The sequence below is a fragment of the Clarias gariepinus genome, chromosome 19, assembly GCF_024256425.1.
Source record: "Clarias gariepinus isolate MV-2021 ecotype Netherlands chromosome 19, CGAR_prim_01v2, whole genome shotgun sequence".
Taxonomy (NCBI): domain Eukaryota; kingdom Metazoa; phylum Chordata; class Actinopteri; order Siluriformes; family Clariidae; genus Clarias; species Clarias gariepinus.
Genome location: NC_071118.1, coordinates 28,475,094 through 28,499,396, shown reverse-complemented (window position 1 = coordinate 28,499,396; position 24,303 = coordinate 28,475,094). Strand labels below are relative to the sequence as shown.

General features: G+C 36.0%; 3 protein-coding genes across 3 annotated transcripts; 1 reads left to right on the top strand and 2 right to left on the bottom strand.

Moving 5' to 3' along the window:
* The first annotated feature begins 708 nt into the window (after window positions 1-708).
* Window positions 709-10,425, top strand: grp (gastrin-releasing peptide). The gene is made up of 4 exons (XM_053479189.1): window positions 709-761; window positions 5,088-5,406; window positions 9,190-9,440; window positions 10,165-10,425. The coding sequence occupies exons 2-4, from the start codon at window positions 5,268-5,270 to the stop codon at window positions 10,216-10,218; spliced, it is 444 nt and encodes a 147-aa protein (XP_053335164.1). The 5' UTR covers window positions 709-761; window positions 5,088-5,267; the 3' UTR covers window positions 10,219-10,425.
* Window positions 10,426-13,606: 3,181 nt separating this feature from the next.
* Window positions 13,607-15,555, bottom strand: rx3 (retinal homeobox gene 3). Its single transcript, XM_053479111.1, has 3 exons — window positions 15,423-15,555; window positions 14,408-14,643; window positions 13,607-14,035 (listed from the first exon to the last, which is right to left on the bottom strand). The coding sequence occupies exons 1-3, from the start codon at window positions 15,547-15,549 to the stop codon at window positions 13,607-13,609; spliced, it is 792 nt and encodes a 263-aa protein (XP_053335086.1). The 5' UTR covers window positions 15,550-15,555.
* A 3,573-nt stretch (window positions 15,556-19,128) lies between these two features.
* cplx4a (complexin 4a) lies at window positions 19,129-22,367 on the bottom strand. Its single transcript, XM_053478859.1, has 3 exons — window positions 22,114-22,367; window positions 21,101-21,188; window positions 19,129-19,748 (listed from the first exon to the last, which is right to left on the bottom strand). Exons 1-3 carry the CDS (start codon window positions 22,275-22,277, stop codon window positions 19,521-19,523), a joined length of 480 nt encoding a protein of 159 aa, XP_053334834.1. The 5' UTR covers window positions 22,278-22,367; the 3' UTR covers window positions 19,129-19,520.
* Between the last annotated feature and the right edge of the window lie 1,936 nt (window positions 22,368-24,303).

Here is a 24,303-nt window from a genome sequence, read left to right as displayed (position 1 = left end):
AGAAAAATATCCCCATTGGTCAGCAGCGGTCCCAACGGAGCTTACCCACAATCCCTTTCGCGCCGCATTTCAGGATGACACGTTAAAAAAAATACACACACGTTGTGGTTCGTGTATATTTATGGTTTATATATATATATATATATATATATATATATATTTATGGTTTATATATATCACATCTATATAAATCCTGCTCGGGGGAAAAACATAACTTTATACAGTTATACTGCATTAAACTGCTTCAAATCAAGCACGCGATTGGAGTATAATATAAATAAAAATGCGATTAATCTTTTTTTTATTGGATTATGGTATTTTGTTTGTAATCAACGATTTTTTGTGATTATAATATATTTTACATACCCATAAGCCCCCGCGGTAATCTGTCCGCATCTGACCGGAAGCGACTGATGAACCCGGAAGTGCCGTTAACCCATTTGTTTACAGATATCTAAATGTTGTTGTTGTTGTTTCAAACTAACATGATGCGAAATGTCTTTTATTCATGTTCAGATTCTGGTCCTGTAACCATGGAGACCATTTCCCCCTACATATTGACTTTTCCCAGTTGTTTACAGCCTATACACACACACATACACACACACACACACCTTACTCCCTATACACACATACACACACCCTACTCCCTCTTCCCTGTTCCCTATAAATGTCTATAAAACTTCTCCAGGGTCCATCAGTAGATCCCTTGCCTGCCGCAGCACATTGTGGGAACACCGGAGATCACAATAGAATAAAAAGTAAACAAACAACAAAATGTACAGCCACATCCTCTTTACTTTTAGAAACTGTTGGAGCTGTGATCTTAAGGAGGATTCAATCCATCTAGGAACGTCTGTAGTCCAACTGGGAACCGTGGAACTGGGAACTGTATTTATTCCCATTTTTATAACTGTAGTATGACCTCCGGTCAACATTAACACACTATGGGCAATTTGGGACGTCAATTAGTCTAACCTGCTTTAATTATCAGGAGGTGTTAGGCGAGAGTGCTAACCACTACGCCACCACTACAGGATGTATGTGACCCAGGAAATCTGGCCAAAAGCTTAAATATGCTCTCCTAAACACAGAACTTCAGACCTCTTGCATGCGTGTGTTTGTTTGTCTGTCTCTCCTGGTTGTTTGGGGCCCAGACGGTAAGTATATCGAGGTGATTCGCACACAACAAACAATAATTCTATTTATTTTGATCCATCTTAAAATTTAACAATTCTGACTCTCTTTTTCTTTGACTTAAAGCCAGCCTTATAATCTGAGCGCTTTACCAAAAAGGTCCTGTTTTTGACAAGATTTCTAGAGACACTTGACCTTGAGCTCATCCTACACTGTGTTCTTAAATTTGCATCTGCAGCATTTTACTGTCTGACCTTTTCATCTCTAATAGAAAGTTTCCTCTATAACGCGAGAGCTCTAAAGGCCTCGACCATGTGCTTCTCTCATTTCAGCCCAGATTCACATTAATGTATCGCTCAGCACCAATCCTGATTGTTTGGAAAGTTTGTTTGGCAAGATCGTTTAGGAAAGTTCATCCTAGTTCATCCTTTGCTTTTATTGCGGTTACATTTCAGGTTATGCGTGCAGTGACGAATACCTCTGTGTAAGAAGGTCTATGCATATTTGTTTAAATCAGTCTAATCCAATATTCATTTAATTAGTGTTTTTGGAAATGAAAGGAAACCAAACCACCATGATGTAATTTTCTCAGCATGTTCCTGCTACAATTCAAATCTCTGGGCAGTAATTTATAACACCACCACATCCCGACGGTTTAAATGGAATCACTAGTTTTAAGTTCTTATTATGTTAAACACCTACAGATGCAGCATTAAAACAACAATGGAATGTGATTGTATTACTGTTTGTATAACAATAATGCAATATTAATTAATTAAACTCATAGGAATTTCTGTTTTTAATCAAAATTAAGGATTATAAAGAAGAAGAATAAAAATGAATGCAGATTTAATGCAGAAGTGTATGATTAAAAACTGCGGTTGTCACTCCTGGTTCTCTGCTCTATCACACACACTTCAGTTGAAAAAAAGGCTATTAATTAGCTGATTAGTTCAATCAGTTGTCTCTGAGAAAACACTCATGTGCAGGGCAGGACGTCCTCCTGGACCAGGGTCAGGAACCACTGATTCAAAACAAAGACTGCCCTCTAGTGGAGAAAGTCTATCAATTGCAACATATTGCAACATCATTTTTTTTTTTAGATGTATGGATGGATGTATGAATGGATTGTAAAATAATTTATACCATTTTTGTTTCTTACAATCTGAGCCTTACATAATAAATGAGAAAGACTGTTGATCATAATGAAGATATCTTGTAGATTAGAAAGGAAGAAAGAAAATAAATTAACAAAAAGTCTAATGTTGTTCACTTATTTTGAGTAAAAATAAAATGTGTGTGTGTGTGTGTGTGTGTGTGATTTTTAGAACCAGAGATAACTGTGCCTTTGGGGGAATCGCAAACCATCTCATGTTAAAGGTTACTGCAGCTCCTGAAAAGCTTGTTTGTGTGTGTGTGTGTGCATGCATGTGTGCGTGTGTGTGCGCCTGTGATTGTGTAGTATCTTTATATTAAGTAACCCTGATGGGATCAACGGTGGATAAGGCAATTGTGTGTGTGAGTGTGTGTGCATGTGTGTGTGTGTGTTAGTTACAGGGATGAATGCTGAGCTAATTCCCTGCTTTTGTCTGTGGGTTTGTTTTTCCATCAGCTCCACTCTAACTTCCCTGAAGTGCGCCCTCAGGACAATGAGGAGATTTCTCTGACTTATCCGAGTGTGTAATATTCTTTCATCAACCTGAGCGACGGTGTTTGCGCTCTGTGATTCAATTCACTTCTTCATCTGTCACACTATTGTCACTAAGCTGAGTGAAAGACTGGAGAATCTTAGCAACATAAACACTCGAACACACAGAGTGATAACGGCGATGGAGACTCCACAACAGAGAAGCAGAAGACCAGGGGCTTTCCGAAGTCTGTGGCCAGTAACCAGGGGCAGCGTTCTGCCTGCCCAAGCCTCGATCACCTCACATACACAAAAATACTAGACAGATTATGTTAGCCTTCCAAAAATTTTATTATATTTTCATGGGTAAAAGAAGAAAGAAAGAAAGAAAACAGCAACAACATCAAGAAACTAACTAAATAAAGTAATAAACAGTAACATAATTAATAAAAGAAATAAAGATTTTTTTTAAAGAAAAGAGAAGAAAGAAAAGAAAGAGAAAGAAACAAACAAACAGAAAACACTAAAAAGGTTAAGAAAATTAGCAAAGAAAGAAATTAAAATAAAAAAAAAGAAAGCAAGAACAAGAAAATGAAAGTAATGGAAGAAACAAACAATTTTATCTAAGAAAGTTTTTCTATTTAATGTCTATTTACAGAAAAAAGAACAAAGGGAAAGAAGGGAATTGTATAAAAAATTAAGAAAAATATAAAAAGAAACAAACAAACAAAAGTATAAAAGTAAAAAAAAAAAAATAATTCCCAGTTGTGTTTGACTGATGGCACTCAATTGGTAACCATGTAACCCAGTGTAAGTATCTATTAAGTGATGTAAACTTCAAAGCACTTTTTTTGTAAGTCACTTTGGATTAGAGCATCTGCCAAATTCCAAAATATAAATGTAATATAATGTATATAAATAAAATACAAATGGCTTTATATCCGGGAGGAAGTGTGTGTTAGCTTTCACCCTCCCTGGTTTCAGAGACTGGACTGAGATCCAACCTGACCCGTTTCTGAACAGTGAGATTTAAAGATTTAGGGAGATGTTCTCTTCATAAACTCAAAGCATAATATTCTCATTTGTTTTCCTGCAAGGCCCATCCTTAAAGAGAAATCACACACACACACACACACACACACACACACACACACACACACACACACACACACACACACACACACCCTCCCCATGTGAATCTGACTCTCATTCAGACAATCTTCTTAATGAGAGTTGCCTTCACACATGAAGGGGATGTTCTTTCTAACACATCCAGTGCAGGTTGATGATACAACTCATGTCCTGGTAAAACATAAAGGTCCATCCCAGTTTCAAATCCCTTGCCGACTGGAACAGTTTTTTTTCTTCTTCTAGGAAAGTTCAGTATTTGACTTCATCCATCACATCTTCAATCCTGACCAGTTTATTTAACAAAAAGTTCTAAAGCTTTTAGACAGTTGTGTTCTTATCAGTCCTTCCACATGTGCCTTTTAGAGAAAGCTCAAGATGATATTTCATAAAGTGTTTTGTTCTTCTCATTACTCTTCTCATCACAAAGCCTTGTGTTATGGTATGCCAGGGCTATGGTCTCAAGCTTCTTCGGAGTTATCCTTGCACTCTTGTTTGCTTCTCTGGTCAGGGGCATTTGGTGGATGCCTTCCCCTAGTTATGGTTATACCAAATTATTTTGGCCATTATTTTTGGGCCGCCTTGCAGCTCCAGGGTCTGGGTTCGATTCCCGCCTCGGGGGTCCGTGTGCATGGAGTTTTCATGTTCTTTACTGGTTCTCCAGTTTCCTCCCACAACCCAAAGACATGTAGATTAAGCTAACTGGCTTTCCCAGATTGCCAGTAGTGTGTGAATAAAATTTCATTTAAATGGAACATTTAAAGCCCAGAACTTTCAAGATGTTCTTTGTTGTGTGTGACTTCTTTGAGGAACAGGTGTATTTAAATTGAGACCATTTGACACTTTCAAAACAGAATGTAATCTATTTAATGCATTTTGTTACTTTTGATAATGCACTGGAAAGAAGGGAACAAGAAAACTCTTACAAAAAATGAAAATGAAAAACCTGAAAAAAAAAAAAAAAACCCTGGAAAATAGCTCCCGTATCGATTGCATCAGTTTGAAAGGTTCTTTGGTCATTGGGGTGATGGTGGGGGTTTGTGGGCTGAGGGGTGGATGGCTGGTTCTGATGATATTAATCACCATATTAAGCCTTTGACATTTTGCCATGAATGGTGAATGATGTTTTTGGGTGTGTGTGTGTGTTTGTGTGTGTGTGTGTTGATTGACATGTTGTTCATTTGCACGTCATTAGGCATCCAAGCGGCTCACCTGCTTTTTGTCCTGCTCTGGTATAAATACACTGATTTCCAGACACCCGGACACACTCAAGCAAACACTCACACACACACTTACACACACACACACAGACCCAGACACACTCCACCGTACTGCACAGAAGGAGTAGCAGAAGTCCAGCCGTCTCTCCATCACCATGTGCGACCTGTGGAGATACAAAGTCGTGATGTCGGTGTTGGTTGTGGTGCTGTTTTTCCTCGGTTGTGACGCTGATCTGCACAACGAAGCACAGAGAGGCAAATTGGTGTACGCTCGCGGGAACCACTGGGCTGTGGGTAAGCAGGACATTCTTTTTCATCTCTTATTTAGAAAACACTAATTCACTTTACCATGATGAGCATTTTATGCAAAGATGATGTTTAAGTTGTTTTAAAGTAACAAATTCATTTATTTTAATGGTATAGAAGTAACTTTTATCATTTGAGGCTGCACAACAAAAACCCTTAAAGCCAAACTAGTAAATAACTATCTATAGTAAATAGGTTTGTGTGAGCCCATTGTGAGGTGTTCAGTCAAACGGAGTTTATTTAATACTTTTATGCAAATCAACTTGATTCAATTTAATTTAGTTTGTAAAGACAATGGCGAGGGAAGTCTGATTAAACCTTGACTGCACTTTGGGATGTGAATGTGATTAGGAAGATTGGATTAGAACATCGGGATAAAACAGGCAGGAAAGATGAGAGGATGAGAGGAGCAACAGAGCAACAGAAAGAGAAGGAATTACTTTTATTGATGTTCTTTTTATTAGGGCTTGATTAGTTTCAAATTCAAATTTTCAAATTCAAATTCAAATTTTATTTGTCACATACACAAACATACACAGTACGAAATGTAGTGAAATGCATTATACGACTGCCATTGACCCTAGAAGAGAATTAAAGTTTACAAATAAGAGATAAATATGAATAAAAGAAATACGATAGAAATTAATTAAAAAATTAAATTAAACTAGAAAAAATAGAACTAAAAATAAAAATAGAAATATGATGTGCAAAAATAGAAATCTACTGTACAAATTGAAATATACTGTACTGGGTGTGCAAATATGCATAGAACAAAGTGACTTTGTGCAGAGGTTATTAAAGTGTCTTTGTGCACTGGTCCAGGATGTAAACATAAAACTGTAAAATGTAGTGTAGTTGTGAAGGTAGGTGTGCAAAGTTATTAAAGTGTCTTTGTGCACTGGTCCAGGATGTAAACGTACGACATGTAGTGTATATATGAAGGAAGGTGAGCGTGTAATTGTCCATAGTGTTCATGGATGTAAGAAGATTGATAGATTTGATCAATTATGAAAAAGATGAAAAGATTGTTAGTTCTGCATAGTGGTGTGGTTGTGGTTGAGAGACCTTATCGCCTGCGGGAAGAAGCTCCCTCAGTCTAGTTATTAGTTATGAGTTAATTGAGGTACTGGAGTAAAACCATCTCCTCCATACATACTTAAAAAGTTCAGAATTTAGGGATCTTTAGGGATTTTTGTCTCTTCAAGTCAAAGAACCAGAAATAATGCCTCGAAGATCCATGTTTGGAGAACCAATTTTTGCATGGTTCTGTGTGGAACCAGAATGATGATGTTGCAGCGTACATTACAGTGTTTGCACCGTCGCCAAACCATATCGAATAATCATACTCGCACTGAATGTTTGTAACTTCTTTCACAAAAAAGAAAAAAATACATATTTAAAAAAAAAAATTTTTTACATTTCTTTAATTAGTAATTAATTGATTAATTAATTAACATATTAAATCTATGTGCAACTTAGCAATTTACATCTAAATTAATCAAGACTCTAACTTTTACATCATATCCTTTAAACAACTCAACACAAGTATAACTACAAATACCAAATATCAATAATTAAAAAAAAACATTCTTAGCTTGCTTAATTATCCTAATGACTCCAAAATGCAAGTTTTTTTAAATTTATATCCACTTTTCGGTTTATTAGAGTCACATCACATAAAATGTGGAACGATGCTGCTTCTTATTAAACGTTACCTTTCTCGTTAACGCGTTTTTAACAGTCAACAAACAAGTAAGAATACAGTGAAGTTGCAGTTTGATTAATATTTATGCAAATTAATATATTTCTGTAAAATGATCAGATCTAAAATATACAGCTTTTATCTTTATTTTTAAACCACTGAACAATATGTATACATATTTTAGTATGAACTTCTGTACATACTGTATATACTGTATAAATGGTGGCATAGTTTATACTTTAGCATGCTCCAATAATCAATAATCATTCACTTTTAGTTAAATATGTATTGTGATAATTTTGTAATAAGTCATTATTATCAGCAATGCATTGTTATAAATGTTTAACCGGTTTAATTTTGTCTTGTACTATATTTAATAATATAATGTCGTCCAAAACTACTTGAATTCTTCCTCTATTTGTTTCACCTTGCTTTACATTTCACCTTTTAAACCACTGTGAGCTTCTTGGTGGTTTTTTCTTCATGATTTAATATCAGACTGCAGAAGCTGATAATCTCCTCGATTTGCTGCTCGTGATTCTAACAGCCTCCTTGGGCACGGATATGACGGCCATATTACGGCGTGATTCGATAGAGGAGCCCCAGGAGGAGGTTAAAGTGTTTTGTTTTGCGTTGCTGCTCTCATTATCGTACAGTTCTCATTGTGTTTATTCGTGATTTAAAGTAGCGCTCAGAGGCAGCGAAATGGATATCACTGATTTAAAAAAAAAGATTTTTTTTTAGAAAGCTTAATGAAGTGTGTGTACTCCTTATTTTCTGACATGTTTGCTTCTATTAAATGATATGGATAAACGATTACATTAATTACATGTTGATCTTTTTATTCGTCCCTCATTAAAGAGGTCAAATTACAGCATAATGTCTCTGTAAGCATTAATTAGAGGCTTTAAATGCCTAATGTTGATTATTTTTTATATTTTTATATTATAGTTTTTCCATTTCTATTTGAAAGTTTTTTTGTCTGTTTTATAAACCCCCAGTTATTACATTTTGAATTATTTTTTTAATAGTAGTTTAATGCTGTCGAAACTGTAACGACTTTAAGTGTAGAAATCCTCTGTGATCGTCACATGAGACTGAGATAAATGAAGAATATTACAGTATTTCTAATTCTCATGAAATGTAAATACTTAATCAGAAATATTTTATGGGAATTTTAAACCTAATTACAAAATTTAAAATTTAAAATGTTTTATTCGCTTGCTATAAATTATAAATCCTGTTCCGGGCCGAGTGACAGTTTTTTCCTGGGGTGTGATGCTTTTCTAAGGGAAAGATATATATTCTTTATGATTTCTGAGCTTTAAAATTTCACCGGAGTTACACTCAGCATGACACGCTAATTTAACTTCCTGGTGTTTTGTCATACTGAGGAACCCCATAATTTGTTTTTGCAATTATCAGAAGTTTTCTGTATCAAAAAGAAGTGATGGTTATACTGTATATGGTTTAAGGCTCGATTCCCTGCATGTTCTCCCTGTCCAGGGTGTACCCTGCCTTGTGCCCTAAGTCTCCTGGGATAGGCTCCAGGCCCCCGCGACCCTGAATACAGGATAAAGCGGTATAGAAGATGAGTGAGTGAGTGAGTGAGTGAGTGAGTGAGTAAGTGTGTATATGCCTTATGCTGACTAGCAAAGATATTAGCTTTAGTCAATAACTAGCATAGACAGGTTTACACACACATGCAGTGTTTCCTGGTCGCCTAGCAACAGTGCTCTCCTTCATCAGTATTCACGCTATAAAGCTAATAAAAAACATGCTTCATATAACAGCTAATGTTTTTTTTTGGTAAAAATACTGTAAAGCTTAAAGAACAGAGAGGTCATAGAGAAATAGAAAAACTAACTACATGATAAAAGCATGAACAGTTAATGACATTTTTAATTCCACACTGTACATTAACAACATTGTAAAAGTTATGATGTATTTAACCCCAAGTCACGCCCCTTAGGGTGTGGTTTACCAACAATTTCTGCTCCTTCTTCCAGTATTTATAGCCGTAGGTGACATGATTTGTGTCTTTAAATAGTTCCCTGCGTTCTCCACAGGACACCTGATGGGTAAGAAGAGCATAGACGAGACGCTGGGTTCGGACAACCACGACGTCGATGCTCAGGCTTATTTATTCACAGCGCAAGCCGACACACACACACAGCCGTCCAGACTGCTGAAGGCTCTTGAGGAGTTTCTGGCTGGACCAGAGAGAGAGACAGAAGACAAGAGGGAAAGACAAGAGCGTCTGGCAGGGCTGAGGAGACGATGGGAAGAGCAGCTGGCAAGAGAGAGGGAGAGCAATCAGGTGCATTCATATGTTTTATTTTTTAAATTCCTAATTATGCATGTGCTGCTGGGTGGCACTGTTGCCTTGCACCTCCAGGGTCCGGGTTCGATTTCCCCATTAGGTCTGTGTGCATGGAGTTTGCATGTTCTCCCCATGCTTGGGGGGTTTCCTCCAGGTAGTCTGGTTTCCTCCCACAGTCAGAAGACACGCAGCTTAGACTAATTGACGTTTCCATTTCATTTAATTACATCTAACAATATGAAGACTGACCACAATAATATTTACATTATAGTGGAAAAACAAACTGTTGGTCCAAACAAAAAAGAAATTCACAAATGTCAATATCATAACCTTTTATTACTGTTCTAATTAACAGCAATATCTGTCTTTGTAGTTTTCCCCCAAAGTTATTCTCATGTCTGTTTTGTTACCTAACATCCAGACCATGACTAGATAAACTGTTCTTTTCAGAACAAACACTAACGCTCGCCCTCGTGGTGACATTTGAGATGAGTTTTTTTTTATTTACCAAATAAAAAAATACTATATATTTATATACAAATATATTATATAAAAATACTATATAAGTTTTTATATGTATATTTAGGATATTTAAATATATTTTAAATATATTTTAAAAAAAATTACATACTATTATGTATGTAAATTAAAGGCTTAAAGGTTTATCACAACATTTACTGAATTATACTATCTATCATTATTTTTTTTTTCCTCAATGCAGGCAGCAAGGTTTTTGTTACTGGCGTTAAACACGAGAGACTCCGACGCCAGCTGAAGACCAGCGTCACTTCGGATTTATAACCCAGTTGGAAGCAGCTGAGAAGTGACGGTGCTGCCTCACAGTCAACTCTGTTAGAGAATCAGCACCTAAATCTCGCTGTCTGTTCATTCTGCATCATCACATCAACTCACAAACGTGTCCTATTTTTTGTAAGTGAATATAATTCTATGCCTTTGTTTTATAGGCCAACTACTACTACAATAATAATAATAATAATAATAATAATTCTGAACTGTCTGTGTGACCGATGTTTCATTAAATGTATTCAATAAAACCCTGAAATAAACCAAGTGTGATTTAATGAGAGTAATTTGCTCAAAAACTTAAACACTCTGAAAAATAATTAACACGAAGATGAATGTGATGTAGTGGAGGTACTCTTCCTCTCAAACCGAAACAATTAATAAATTTTTTTTAACCAAAACACTTGACTTAATTTTATCCATTTATAGCTATAAACACTCAATGCTCATGGGTTATACTCTTAATCGTTCATGTTCCTGATCAGGATAAAGTTCTTACTGAGACTGAAGCAGTTTTCATAAATCTGCCATCTTTTTGTTAAATAAGTGTTTAATATAAATGTTTTTTAATCATGGTTAACAATCATTTTTAAGACATGAGACATTTTGGCCTCAGGTAGAACACAACAGTGAATCAATGCCTTATTGCTTTTCGTACTCTTTGCATTCTCTATTATTGTCTTCACCTGTTGATATGTCAGTCAGTCACCTCCTGTTCATTAACAGATAATGTGAGTAAAAATAACGTCAACTGATAAAAAGTCATCAATAAAGCAGCTGTAATTATTTAATTCAATTTAATTCGTATAGCTCTTTAACATCGGTTATTGTCGCAAAGCAGCTTTACAGAATCAAAGGAACATTTGGGAAATGTGTATAAAATATGAGAAAATATATAAAAATCTAAATGGTCAGTTCGTCCCTGATGAACCAGCCGAGGGTGACGGTGCTGAGGGAAAAACTCCCTGAGATGGTAACAGGAAGAAACCTTGAGAGGAACCAGACTCAACAGGGAACCCATCCTCATCTGGGTGATAACAGATAGCAGGGATTGATCTGCACTCATACTGTGTGTTAGGAGGCGGGAAGTTCAGTATAACAGGAGATGTGGAGAAGTTCATATGGAGTCCAGTTGGTTATTGGAGGCTCAGGTAGACTGTAGGAAACTCCAGTCCTGAACTATCAAACTGGATCACTGGCAGCTCAGGAGCAACATGTGAAGCTCCACAGAAAGAGACAGAGAGAGAGAGAGAGAGAGAAGTGAAGACACGAAAGAGAAGAGAGGAGAAGAGAAGAGAAGATAATAGTTAGGTCACAGTCATGTAATGTATATTTAATGCAGAGTGCAAGCAGAGACTCCGGCAGTACCTATAACATCATAACTAAAAGGGAGAGGTACAGTAGAAGGAAACACAGACATGAGGGGGAACTGGGATGTAAAGCAACCAATCACCTCACCGTCAACAAACCTGAGTGATCAATGAGAGTGAGGAAGACAGCATCTAAACATACCAGTTCACCATAATACTCTACGTCCATGAGTCCCCCAGATCTGCTCCTTTACCTAAGGCTAATCTATTTATAAAAATGCTCGGCTAAATAAATAGGTTTTTAGCCTGGACTTAAACACTGAGACTGTGTCTGAGTCCCGAACACTATTTGGAAGACTATTCCATAACTTTGGGGCTTTGTAAGAAAAAGCAGAGGTCATAGCAGAACATGATGAAAATTAGGCACATTCACCTGATTTACCACATTTAAAAATAGAGATAAAATATAAATGCAGATAGAACTTTGGAGAGAAAAAAAAGAATGGGTAGAAGGCCGCTAGAGGGCGACAAAGAAAGAAAAGCAATCACGCTCCATGATTTTTTTTTATTTCCCAAGATGAACCACTAGAGGGCAGTAAAGCTTAATGAAATACTGTGTATATTTTTTTCTTTCTTTTTTTTCTTTCACAGAGTGTAACTTTAAGAATGACGTTTCTGAAACTGTCTCATTCCACAAATTATAGAGGAACTAAATAGACTCAAATATCTAAAAAAAAAAAAAAAAAAAAGAGAGAGTTTACTGAACATTTTATATTTACATTTTGGTAAATACAAGCTTCATTTGTAATCACAGTTTACACAAAGCAACAGAGGAGATGAATAAATAGATTGTCCTGCCTTTACAGAGATCAAAGTAAATAAGCTTTATTAAAAATCACTTCTTTCATTAACAGAACTCATTTTTTGCAATTTTGCTTTATATATAATGACAACACATAATGACAACTCCAGCATAGCTGTATTTTATATGTGTATTTTATTTTTGTATACCATAATAATTCAACATCAAGTGTAGCTTATAAAAGCAAGAATAATCAAATTAATTTAGAAATGTAAATAACTATAAACAGAGATCTTATGTTTGCTTGTTTGTTTATATTTTAATATTTTAAATTGATTCACTTTATTTTTTTGTTCATTTTCATACTTTACATAGCGTATCAGTTCTGAACAGTAATTTTCTTTCTTAATTGTACATTTCAGAGTAGTTTTTTCAAAGTGGAATAAAGTCATAAGAACAGCTACGAGGTCTAAAATGTCAGGTGGAACCGATTTCTGAAACACTAAAAGCATGCTTTAAACAAAAATTTATTTTAACCCTCACCCTCACTGATGATTTTATCTGTTTTTTTATTTATTTTATTTTTTTTATTTTACAGGGTATTTTTAGGGTTCTAATAGCTAGCTTTAAAAGTACCTGTAGCTTCAAAAAAAGCATACTGATTAAGACATACAGTGTTTTAGGAATTAACATAGAACCTCAATTTTCTTTTATCCAAATCAACTTTTTACCCGAGTTGTGTGACTTGTAGAACTATGTTGGATCATTTTGAATTTGTGCCCTTTCATATTTTTGCTTTTTGCTTTTTAATGTATATATTTTTACAAATTATATATTAGAATTAATATACCCATTATTATTATAGAAATATTTTATTATTATAACATTAACATTTCTATGACATTTATGTGCATAATTTTTAAAGCTTATTCTTCTATATTCTTTTATATAAAGTTGCTTTTTTGTATAAAATGTGCTATGAAATTGTGTAAATTAAGATTTTTTGTTTTATAGCTTGTTTAGTCTCTGTTGTGATTGTCATGACAAAGCAAACGTACACATGTCCATTTGCGGTTTTACAGTCTCTTCTGTCTCAGTTCTCGAATCCTTCACGTACACAAAGACCTTCTTATGTGTTATAGAGAAGTGTATTTAGTGTATTTTTTTACTTCTGATTCGCTCTCACAGTGTCTACAGGGAGCATGGAAGTGATTTGCCGTTCCTATACCAGTCCTTTTCTGTGGGCTCTACCAGGTCTTCCCTATGGCCTGAATGTGCTCCTTGGCCTTCATCCTGAGCGAGACGATGCTGGAGTTGCGAGGGTCAGCGTCCTCCAGAGACAGTGTGTCCATGAAGCTTGAACAGTGAAAGGGAAGTGGAGGAGGAGGAGCTGAAGGAGTAGGACATGGAGCTCCCACTGGGGGCAGAGCTTGATTGATGGTGGGTGTCCCGAGGAAAGATGGAGGTGTGTAACTGTTTGGAGAGGTAAAGAACGGTGGGAAGGAGTGCAGTGGAGAAGTGGAGGAAGAGATGCAAGGTGGTGCAATCCAGGGTTCGAGAGCAGGAGATCTGGGGAAGGAGAGCATAGATGAGTCCTGCAGCTTGATGGGGCTGATGGAGCTCAACTCCAACTTCTCCTGACGACGCCACTTAGCACGACGGTTCTGGAACCAAACCTGCGAAAAACACACCGTGTCACCACCAATTACAACACAACTCTGAGAGCTAAAACTTCAGGTGTACGAGATGCACTATAGTTGACATGGATATTCTGCTTTGAGACAATGACTATTGTTAAAAGTGTAATATAAAAAAAAAATTAATTAACTAATTTAACGGAAAAAGCACTTATAAATAAAACAAAGCAAATTTTTTTTATTAAATTAAAAAATTTAACCATTCTTTAAATACACAATACTTTATATGTATCTTCTTTCATTCTCTCTTTCTTTACGTTTTTCTTTATTTTTATATTTCTATATTTCTATCTATTTTATTTCTGCATTATGTCCTTTCTCTTATTCTTCCTCCCCATATTTCTGCCTCACCTGCACGCGCACTTCCGGCAGGTTGACTTTGAGCGCGAGCTCTTCTCGGCTGCACGCGTCCGGGTAACGCGACTTTTCAAACGCCCTCTCGAGCTCGTGCAGCTGGAAGGTGGTGAACGTGGTCCGGTTGCGCCGGTGCTTCTTTTTCGCGCGCTCTTCGTCCGAGAGCTTCACGTCGGCACCTTCCGATAACTCGGGGCTCACCGGGTCGCCGGCTCTGACGTCACAAAGAACACCTGGGAGCACGCGGACATGTTATTTTAAAATAAAACAACCCAAAAAAATTGTGCAATGGTACATATATACTAAAAGGTTCTAAAGTAAAAAACAACTACAGTAAAAAAAAAAAAACAATCAGTAAATTTCCCTCTGATTGCAGTCCACAATAAGTGCAATAAGACTTTTGAACCCAAAACACACCGAAAAACTGTAGTTTACCTACATTTTTGCAAACAATTATTTTGTTAAATCCATATATACATGTACTGCATGTGGTCCAACTGACACATAGTAATTAAAATCAGTTTATAATTTTAGGAGGTCATTAAATGAGATTTAATATATGAGCATCAACAAAAATGTTTTCATTGGCATTGTAATAAATCATTAATTAATGCTTTTTCTGAAATGCCCTATTTCAGCATGTTTCTCTTTCTCTTTTCTAAACACACACACACACACACACACACACACTCACACACACACACACACATACACACATACATTTTAAGAGCATCTCCAGGTTTAGTGTTTTACTGGTTTTTACTGTTAACCATAAACACCAACGTTGGTATTTGTAATCATTTAATTTTGTGTTTAAAAAGATTACTCTTTTTGTCGGTTAATATTGTCCCTTATTAGGTTCAGAACAGAACACAATGCTAAATAAAAATAAAATAAAACAATAAGATAGCTTTACACCACGAGAAAATTAAAGTTTTTGCAGTTTATTTTGCATTACTTGGGTCACATGACCTCTGCACACACACGCAGGAATGAAATAGTCCTGACTTACTGTCCATCCTGTTCTTCTTCAGGCTGCTCTGCTCCTCTCTGAAGCCCAAAATAGCCTCGATGCTGTGAACTCTGCTTTGGTGGCCTAAAACTCTCTCCTCCATCATCTCTGAGTCCAGAAACCGCATTGAAGTTTCAACACCCGGAAATAATAATAGGCTTAATAATAATAATAAATAAATAAAAATAATAATGAACGAAAAGCCTCTTTTTTTTGCCAAGCTACCAGAAAGAAAAGTCTGAGTGAATTTGTGCTGAAGGTCTCAGGGCAGTGGTGTGAGTCCGTGTTTTGATCTGCTGCAGTAACACCAGTGTGTCAGGTGTCTCCCCTCTCTCACTTCTCTCCTGGGTTTTTATAGCAGACCTCCTCAGCAGGATCTCTCTCTCTCTCTCTCTCTTCATCTCTCTCTCTCTCTCTCTCTCTCTTCATCTCTCTCTCTCTCTCTCTCTCTCTATCACCGCGGGACACGTCAGAGGGTGGAACAGGGGCTTCTGGTTTTGCTCCTCTCCTTACAAGAAACCCAATCAAATCACTTGTTTATCCCGCTGAATTCTTTTAGTGTCTGTGCGACTCTCCCGAAATTTAAAAAATACATTTCTTAATTTTTTTATTATTTTCACAAATATTTAATTTGAATTAATAATATTAATTTCTATAGATTCTTAAGTAAAACTATAATTCCTATTATTATTATTATTATTATTATTATTATTATTATTAGTATTAGTATTATTATTATTAGCTACATATCCACTGTCTTTCAGCACAATAAATAATTTAAATAAATAAATGTTAAATAGGTTGTAGAGGGAGGAATCTTAGTCTTGGCCTGTTGAGCAGGTGTGTATATGACTTTCCCCCCTCTGATATCTCGCTTATTAAGGACTATAGAATCCGAATATTTATCATAAGTATAATGACATTCTGCGTGTGTGTGTGTGTGTGTGTGTGTGTGTGTGTGTGTGTATCAGTATTTATTTAAATGAAGAAAATGTAAAGAATTTTTTAAAACATAAATTAATGAAGTTAATTGGGATCGTTTTAATTTAAATGTTAATTTTAAAAGGATTCTTGTGTTTAATGAAACAGCTACTGCAGCTAAAACTACTTAAAACATTTCAGGCATTTATACAAAGAAATAAATCAGGTCACTCATATAGTAAACCTTACCGTAATTTAACATGAAATATTTCATGACTTCTAGACTAATTAACATTCTTAGTGTCTCCGATATTTATTAACAAATTATCTACATGAAATTTCAATTAAAGAAAAAAAGTTAGCTTATTATTTTTTTTAAACAACAACCGAAAAAGCGTTATTTGTTTCATCTATGAAATCAACTGCGACAATCCTAAATTACTTTACATCATCATTAAAATATTACTTCAGTCATTAGCAAATTTAAACATTTATTAACGCATTTGACGGTTTTTGTTCTTCTTGTTGTGGTTTCCAGTTATAGTTATCCTTCGATGATTTTCCTACACATGAACAGTCTGTTTAATGCGCGCAATTTTAAGCAATAAAACACATCTTATTGTGATATTTAAAATCTGGTTATGTTATAAAAGTTCCAAAGTGTATAAAATTATGTCTTTTAGGAGCTCATAATACACTACATTTTTGGACACACGTTAGACTTGCTGTATAAGAGGGGAAAAACAGCGGCAAAGCTTAGACAAAGTGCAGCTTTGCTGTGTGTGTGTGTGTGTGTGTGTGTGGTATAAGAGGTATAAGAGAACAATCCAAAGTGCTTAATGAAGGCGTTAATTAGGACGTTGAAAGCCACTAATCCCTGCTCCGTGCTCCTGAGAGCGGGTTTAGTTACACTTCTGTAACCTGCGATTCAGGTGCACTTTATTGGAAGAATTGAAACTTCCTCCATCTCGAGCGGAATCGCGGGATTCAGGCGGAACAAAAGCGCAGAGCCGCAGCGCGCGCAGGGAGAAAGCGGATTAACGCTCTCATCAGGACAAAACCGCTTCATTCGAACTGTTTGGATTTCCTTCTTCCAGCTCAGAATGGTCCATCAGACTCCTTCAGTTTCTCTGAGTTTCTTCTCAGCAGTGAAAGCGAAAAACACACAATGATGGAGGAAAAAATTGCTGATTTGATACAGTGGCGGTTTTGCGCACGTGGAGTTTGTGCGACACTGATCCTCCACACACTCCCAGTGCTTCCTGTAGGACAACCTCTGCTTCCCCAGTTTAATAAAATCTCTGAGTTTATTTAAAAGTTATGAGGTTATAGTTAACGAGTTTAACTAAAGCTATAAATTTCCCCCCAGAATTTCAAACGAATTGTCCATTGGGGAATTCATGCCACACATTTTAAAAGAGTGCAAGCCAAGGAGAAATATATGTGTATAAACTAACGGCCGAAACACAGCATTGATGCTAATTTTATTTTTTGTTATGCATATAATAGAAAAAAATGTGTATTGTACTTCTGAAGTTTATGCAACATGGAAATAACCAATCCTGCTTCAAAGAAAATTTTAATTAAAGTTTATACATTTAAGTTGTAGCAAAATTTTAAAATGAGATGATTTTATATGAGCCCCAAAAGTGGCCATATTCAGTGTTATACTGTCTCGATTCAAACAATAATCATTTCAAATGCAAATTATTCATATTTCTTTGGGTATTGACGCAAAATTTGGTGTAAGCTTGTAGAAGCATTTGGCCTGTAAAAATTGTTGCTTAAATAAAAAAGAGACGGATTTTGGTAAAAGCAAAAAAAATCTGTACTGTCCGTAACCATGTCAAATTTTTGCAATTTCTTAACAATTTCGCATTTTAGAATAATACACTTTATGTCTTTTCATGTGAAATATAAATTGGCCAAATTTCATCTGAATGACAATTAAGATCATTAAAAGATTAAAATTTTAAAAAGTATGGACACTACATAAAAGGGCATAAAATTGTATTTAGCCAATGTGTTTATTTTTGATATCTGATAAAAATATAAATGTGCATGAATATTTGATCGGGAGATAAGAAGCATTAAGTATTATGAAAAATGATGTCATATGATCCTATCTGAAAATCCACTTATTTACCTACTGTAGTTTTTTTTTTTTTTTTTTTTTTTTTTAGCACCAATACCATATTGTGGCCATAAACTAAATTATAAAAAAGTGATTTTAAATCATTAAGTTCACTTAATGTCTGTTCTCTCTTTTCCCATGTTTGACAATCATCTTTCATTTCATTCAGTTTAATTAAATTCAGTTTTATTTGTATACTGAAAAAAAGTATAGACTTTTGACAAATCAGGGAATCAATATAATAATAATAATAATAATAATAATAATAATAATTGTTAGAATACAGAATTACAAATTCCCTTCAACTTTTTGCGATAGTTTTAAAATACCGTAAGCTTCATTAACGGAATTAGGCCCAAAAACCAAGCTCTGATCTTTATGCTCCCTAGTAAACTGATGCCTCTTTTTTTGAGTCTCACTAACAAGTGGTTTTCTTATGGACACACAGCTGTTTAGTCCCAATCCTCCTTTAGCTGTTTAGTTCTTATCACACTGTGTGTGTGCGTGTGTGTGTGTGTGTGTGCGTGCATGTGTGTGTGTGTGTGCGTGTGGAAACGCATGTTTACTATGAAACATAGCTCAGGTTTGTACCATTAAAATTTTTCCCATGCAACTTGATCAAGTGTTTAAGTAATCTCCCATCACGCTCATTCAGGATGTTTTCATCATCCTCGAAACGATTCTTCCAAGGTTTTAATAATGTGTTGGACATTTCTTAAAACAGGTACATGCAGGCAGATTTTTCAACACTTTGGAAATGTGGCTTTTTCGGCCAGACAACGTAGAACAATAACTTCCAGTTTAAATAGCATGTACTTACATAAAAAATAAAATCAAAAACAAAGCAGCATAGTTGATTATTATCAATAAAGAAGATGTTATGTCACAGTATAAGTGATCATACTTAAACATAAACACATATGGAGGCAGTTATACTACACATAATCATACACACCCATGGTTAAAATACTGAATATGAATCTCTCCCTCTCTCTCTCTCTCTCTCTCTCTCTTTCTCAGTGTGTCGTGTCTCATCAGGATCGTTACATGACACAACACTTCTCCTCGGCCTTGCTCTTCATCTCGTTATACGTGGCCGAAGCTTTCTCCTTGATCTGATCCATGTCCATGTTCTGCAGGTTCTGTATCTGACCCATGATGGAGTCCTTCTCCTCCTCCTCTGTTGCGTCCTCGTCAACCATCTTCAGCAGCTCCTCGGGGACATCAACGTCGTCTCCAGCCATCTGGAGCATATTCTCGTCCTGCTCACTCTGACAACACATAGGAGGTAAAGGGTCATTTACAAAAAGATGAGATAAAATAAGATAAGATTTAAAAGCTTTAAATGATGATCTGCTTGAGCAGAATCTATAAAAGAAGACATGAGAAAGCTGGACGCTGCTGCATCACTCTTAAGTAGAGATGAACGGGAGCTAATGCTGTATTTGACTAAAAGGGGAAAAAAAGCAGAAACACCCTTAAATTGGAATTTCCAACCTGGATCTCAGGATGATCTTCAAGTTTAGCTAGTGGCGTCGAATGAACATGGCTGCTCACAGAACGACACATAATTAGCACAGTTAGCTGGCTAGCTTGTTGCTAATAACTGTTGATGACTTTGTAGCTTGATGTCATAGAGGAGAAGAACATGACAGGTAGCTGAACAGCATTGTGGGTAATGTAGAGAAACAATGACCAAAGTCAGCACAGACCAACATGTCGAATAAACTCCCCGCATCGATACACACCTCCAACCTGAACACAATCTAATGAGTATAAAGTTAGATCCATTTATGTTTACGATATTTTCACTTATAATGTATTAAAGTTGTGATATAAATGTGCTACAGAAAATAATTGTAATTATTATTAAATAGGAAATTCCTCAACATGCTGTACAAAGTAATTGAAACTTTAGCTTTTTTTTAGTTTTGTACAATAGATGATGTAATTCTGATCACATGAGTGTGTTAGATCTCTAAATCAGATCCCTGTATATACTTTACATTTACTAAATAACAAGGCTAAAGCTTTACAAAAGTGAATTGTGTATTTTTTTTTTTTACGTTTGCCATCTCTAGTGTAATTCTTCTCCACACTGACCTCAGTAAAGGATTAAAGCTTTAAATAAACACTAAATCTGAGCACAGGAAGCCGCAAACAGGCCACAACATACACCTTGGACTTACTGAACATGAATCATGTGATAATGTGATGATTGTTATAAGTGGCGTTCAAGTACCCTTACCACACTAGTGCTTGGATACCAATTGAAACGTGGTATCTGTAATGCTGAAACACCAGCCTCCCAGGAACTCCTTTAATCGCCCAAACATGTGGCAATAACTCCCAGCTGAGATCCTGTAATGTGTAAGTGGTGTTGGTGAATGAGTGTGTGTACAGTTCACACACACAGATGCGTCTTTTTTGCATCGATTTTCATGGATCCACTCGCTGTTCACTGCAGTGAGCTCCGAGCCACCTCGGCCCGAGATCGTCATTTATGGACGCACATCCTTCTTTAAGACTTTTGCACCATTCGAACGTTTTACTGCGGCTCATCAAAAACTAGGCAGGAGATCATTTAAAAGCAAACAAAGGAAAAGTTCATGAAGGTGCCTACCTTTGGCAGTCTGTATTTCTCACGAAGACAAACCCTGAGCGTCGCCCTCTCTGCCTTCCTGTGCAGAAAATCTGCATCTCTTTGCATCCTGAAGGTCACAACAAGGTCAGGTTAGGTCTGCAATCAGTATTAAGAGTGATTTACTGTCCAGTGTGTGATGACTCATCTTATAATGTCATCTACGTTTAGTACAAGATAAATGATTGCTGTGTGCCAGATTATATAATAAATTCTTTCTCTTGCATTATTCATACGGTGCGAGAGACTTTTTAAACAACATTGGGGAGGAGAAACATTAAGGAAACATCGATGGAAGGAGTCTCCAGTGTCAGAATTACCGCTACACTGTAACCTGAAGTCGTCCAACACCTTGAGTTGAGGTGGAGAAGTTCATGCTTCTTTGCACTTTTTGTAGTTGTTTGATGTAAATGAGAACACAAACACGTTTCAGTGATATTCCAAAACATTAATTGTAGCTAAAAATGGATAAAAAGTATCATTTTAAAAATAAACATTAAAATAAATAAACATTGTAATTGTTAGTAAATTGCTGTTATACTTTATAATGTTAATGTACAACTTTGTGATTGTAACAGTGACTTCTCTTCATCACATTATTTTCCTGTAACAACACCATACAGAGTGTTTTATTCTCTTCTATTCTCTTACTAAATGTCTGAGCGGATGTAACATGATGGCTGACTGATGGGCTCGGCTCAGGAGAGGATTAGAGAGGACAGGATTATGTCACAGTGATTTATCGTATAATCAAACCTAGAACAAAACCGGAAAAGGCTCAGGTTTTTGCATCAAATGTTTTTGCATTTCAGTTTATTCTATAATGCAGTAAAACATGGGAGATGAGATTAAAAAGGGTTCATATGACTTTCTTTTTTTATTACCTAAAAGCCAGAACTGTAGGACAAATATCACATCATCACATTTGGAGTTACAACTACAATCATTTTTTAATTTATTGATATTTAGGAAACCCGTCGTGTGTTGAGACTTACTTCTCCTCCACCACTTGTTTCTGGTACTCCTCATATTCCTCCCTGGTCATCCCAGCCGCCGCTGCCGGGTCCTTGGGAGCGTCTGCCTCGGATTTGTCCTCTCCTCCTCCGAGTCCCATCCCTTTTAGCGGGTTCCCCACCATGCTCTTAATAAGAAACGCCATCTTCCCCCCTGTCTGAGACTGTTAGCTCCTTGTTTTATTGGTGTAAGGTTTTCAATCCAGCAGAGTTTGGAGCTTTGTTTAACCCACCAGCTTCTGCCAAAGACACACAGAGAGAGAGAGAGAGAGAGAGAGAGAGAGAGAGAGAGAGAGAGAGAGAAAGAGAGAGAGAGAGAGCCTGTAATCTGGATTAAACTTTAGCAGATGGTCATGAGTTTTTCTCTTCAACAGCAGTAAAGCACAGAGACATGTCTGACCACAGCCATTAACCCCAAAACTAACAAAATCAAAGACGATGACAGCGTTTGGACTTTTTTCTGGAGCTTTTCTCTCTGTTCATCACTGTGTGTCTCAAAAACAAGACTGCCTGCTCAGATTACATAAAGAAGACAACACATGATGTAGCTCAGCTCTGGAGGTCAAAGATCTTTTAAATACTAAAACATGTCACAGGATTCAGGATAATGCACACGGAACAGGAATCTGCATCATTTTTAATTAAATCATCAAAATCAAATCCAAATGAAGTGTTAAAGAATCATACCTGAAAGAGCAATATACTATCTATCTATCTATCTAAGTATTAAAGATGATTTTATTGTATTTTCAGTGCAGGTGCGTGAAAGAGTTTAACTGTGAACTGTTTTTTTTTAAAACTATGAAATTTAAAGCTTAGTATCGAAACAGGTACCGATTGTACTGATACCGACTGACATTCAAGTATCCTTATAAAATATAAATCCAGAAGCGGTTTGCTTGCCATGTTCTCTAAAACATCCCGCTTATAGGAATTTTATGGACCAGCATCCTTTAACTTCCTGCATCATGGAGCTATGATTCAGAGGGGTCACTGAACTGAACTGAGATTTAGGAGTGAAATGAGTGACATTTTGTGTGCTTGCGTTTACCAAATTTACCAAAACTTAGGTCTGAAACACTGCTTTACATTCTGTCCATTGCATGTGTTTTATTTAGCTCATGAAACAAATATACAGTATATTACAGTTTTATCAGGATGGCTTAGTACAGTGGGACGTACCACTGAGAACCCATGGACAGGGGAGTTAAACTCAGAAAAGGAAAATGACATAAGAGACGTGACCCGGAAACAACATGACAGATGTGCCTGCTTTCACTGGATCATCTGATGAAAGAGAGAGTGAGAGAGTAAACAAGAGGTAGTGGAGGAATTAGATAGATAGATAATGTGTGTGTGTGAGAGAGAAAGAGAGAGAGAGAGAGAGAGAGAGAGATACCAAAATAGTGATACCACTTAAAAGAGAAAACACACAAGCAAGTGTTCATGAATTTTATTTATTTATTTTTTGCTTTTTTGGGGTCAGTTTCTTTTATCACTATTTTATATATTTAATATTAACCAGGATACATTTTTTTCAAAATTGTCACATTAAAGAGCAGAAGAGTAGAGATCTTATCATTAATACATTTCATCTATTTATTGTAAATTTAGATGGTCTTTGTTTTGAATATTATAGTTATATTTTATATAAACTGATTTTGTTGGACAAACGTAAAATCTTTACAAGAAAGAATGCATTAGCATAATTAATAACAATGATGTATACTTTTTTCCATTTTAAAATAAATCTGACCAATAGCAGTTTTCCCTCCAGTTGTGTTGTGGTTACTGCTAAACCCTGATTAGATGCGCCAAAAGAAATTAAAGCTAATTTATAGCTAGCATTACCATAAGTACAAATTTTTTTGGTTTGGTTTAAATTTAATTTTGTTTGTAATCTGATCATCGTCTACATCGCAAATACAGATAAGTACACACTGCCTGGCCAGAAGAAAAGTCACACACACTAATGTTTATTTCATGTACTTTTGATTGTGGTGCACACACTGGTGTTCTGTTCGTGTGCGAAAATAATTCCTCATGCTCTTCAATACTGTGAAAATAGTGTGTGTGGCATTATAAAAGAAAAACTCCATAGATGTGATAAATCATTTCTATTCCACATAACGTTACTGAGTCTAGACCTGAGTAAGTGATCAACCCCAGATC

What these genes read in the sequence shown, in the direction of transcription:
- grp (XM_053479189.1), top strand. Translation starts at nt 5,268, where the DNA reads ATGTGCGACCTGTGGAGATACAAAGTCGTGATGTCGGTGTTGGTTGTG. An exon ending in CGGGAACCACTGGGCTGTGG is followed by an intron (nt 5,407 to 9,189) that starts GTAAGCAGGACA and finishes CGTTCTCCACAG; the next exon opens with GACACCTGATGGGTAAGAAG. An exon ending in GAGAGAGGGAGAGCAATCAG is followed by an intron (nt 9,441 to 10,164) that starts GTGCATTCATAT and finishes TCCTCAATGCAG; the next exon opens with GCAGCAAGGTTTTTGTTACT.
- rx3 (XM_053479111.1), bottom strand. Translation starts at nt 15,549, where the DNA reads ATGCGGTTTCTGGACTCAGAGATGATGGAGGAGAGAGTTTTAGGCCAC. An exon ending in GAAGAAGAACAGGATGGACA is followed by an intron (nt 14,644 to 15,422) that starts GTAAGTCAGGAC and finishes GCGTGCTCCCAG; the next exon opens with GTGTTCTTTGTGACGTCAGA. An exon ending in TGCCGGAAGTGCGCGTGCAG is followed by an intron (nt 14,036 to 14,407) that starts GTGAGGCAGAAA and finishes TGTTTTTCGCAG; the next exon opens with GTTTGGTTCCAGAACCGTCG.
- cplx4a (XM_053478859.1), bottom strand. Translation starts at nt 22,277, where the DNA reads ATGGCGTTTCTTATTAAGAGCATGGTGGGGAACCCGCTAAAAGGGATG. An exon ending in AAACAAGTGGTGGAGGAGAA is followed by an intron (nt 21,189 to 22,113) that starts GTAAGTCTCAAC and finishes TGTGACCTTCAG; the next exon opens with GATGCAAAGAGATGCAGATT. An exon ending in AGAAATACAGACTGCCAAAG is followed by an intron (nt 19,749 to 21,100) that starts GTAGGCACCTTC and finishes ATGTGTTGTCAG; the next exon opens with AGTGAGCAGGACGAGAATAT.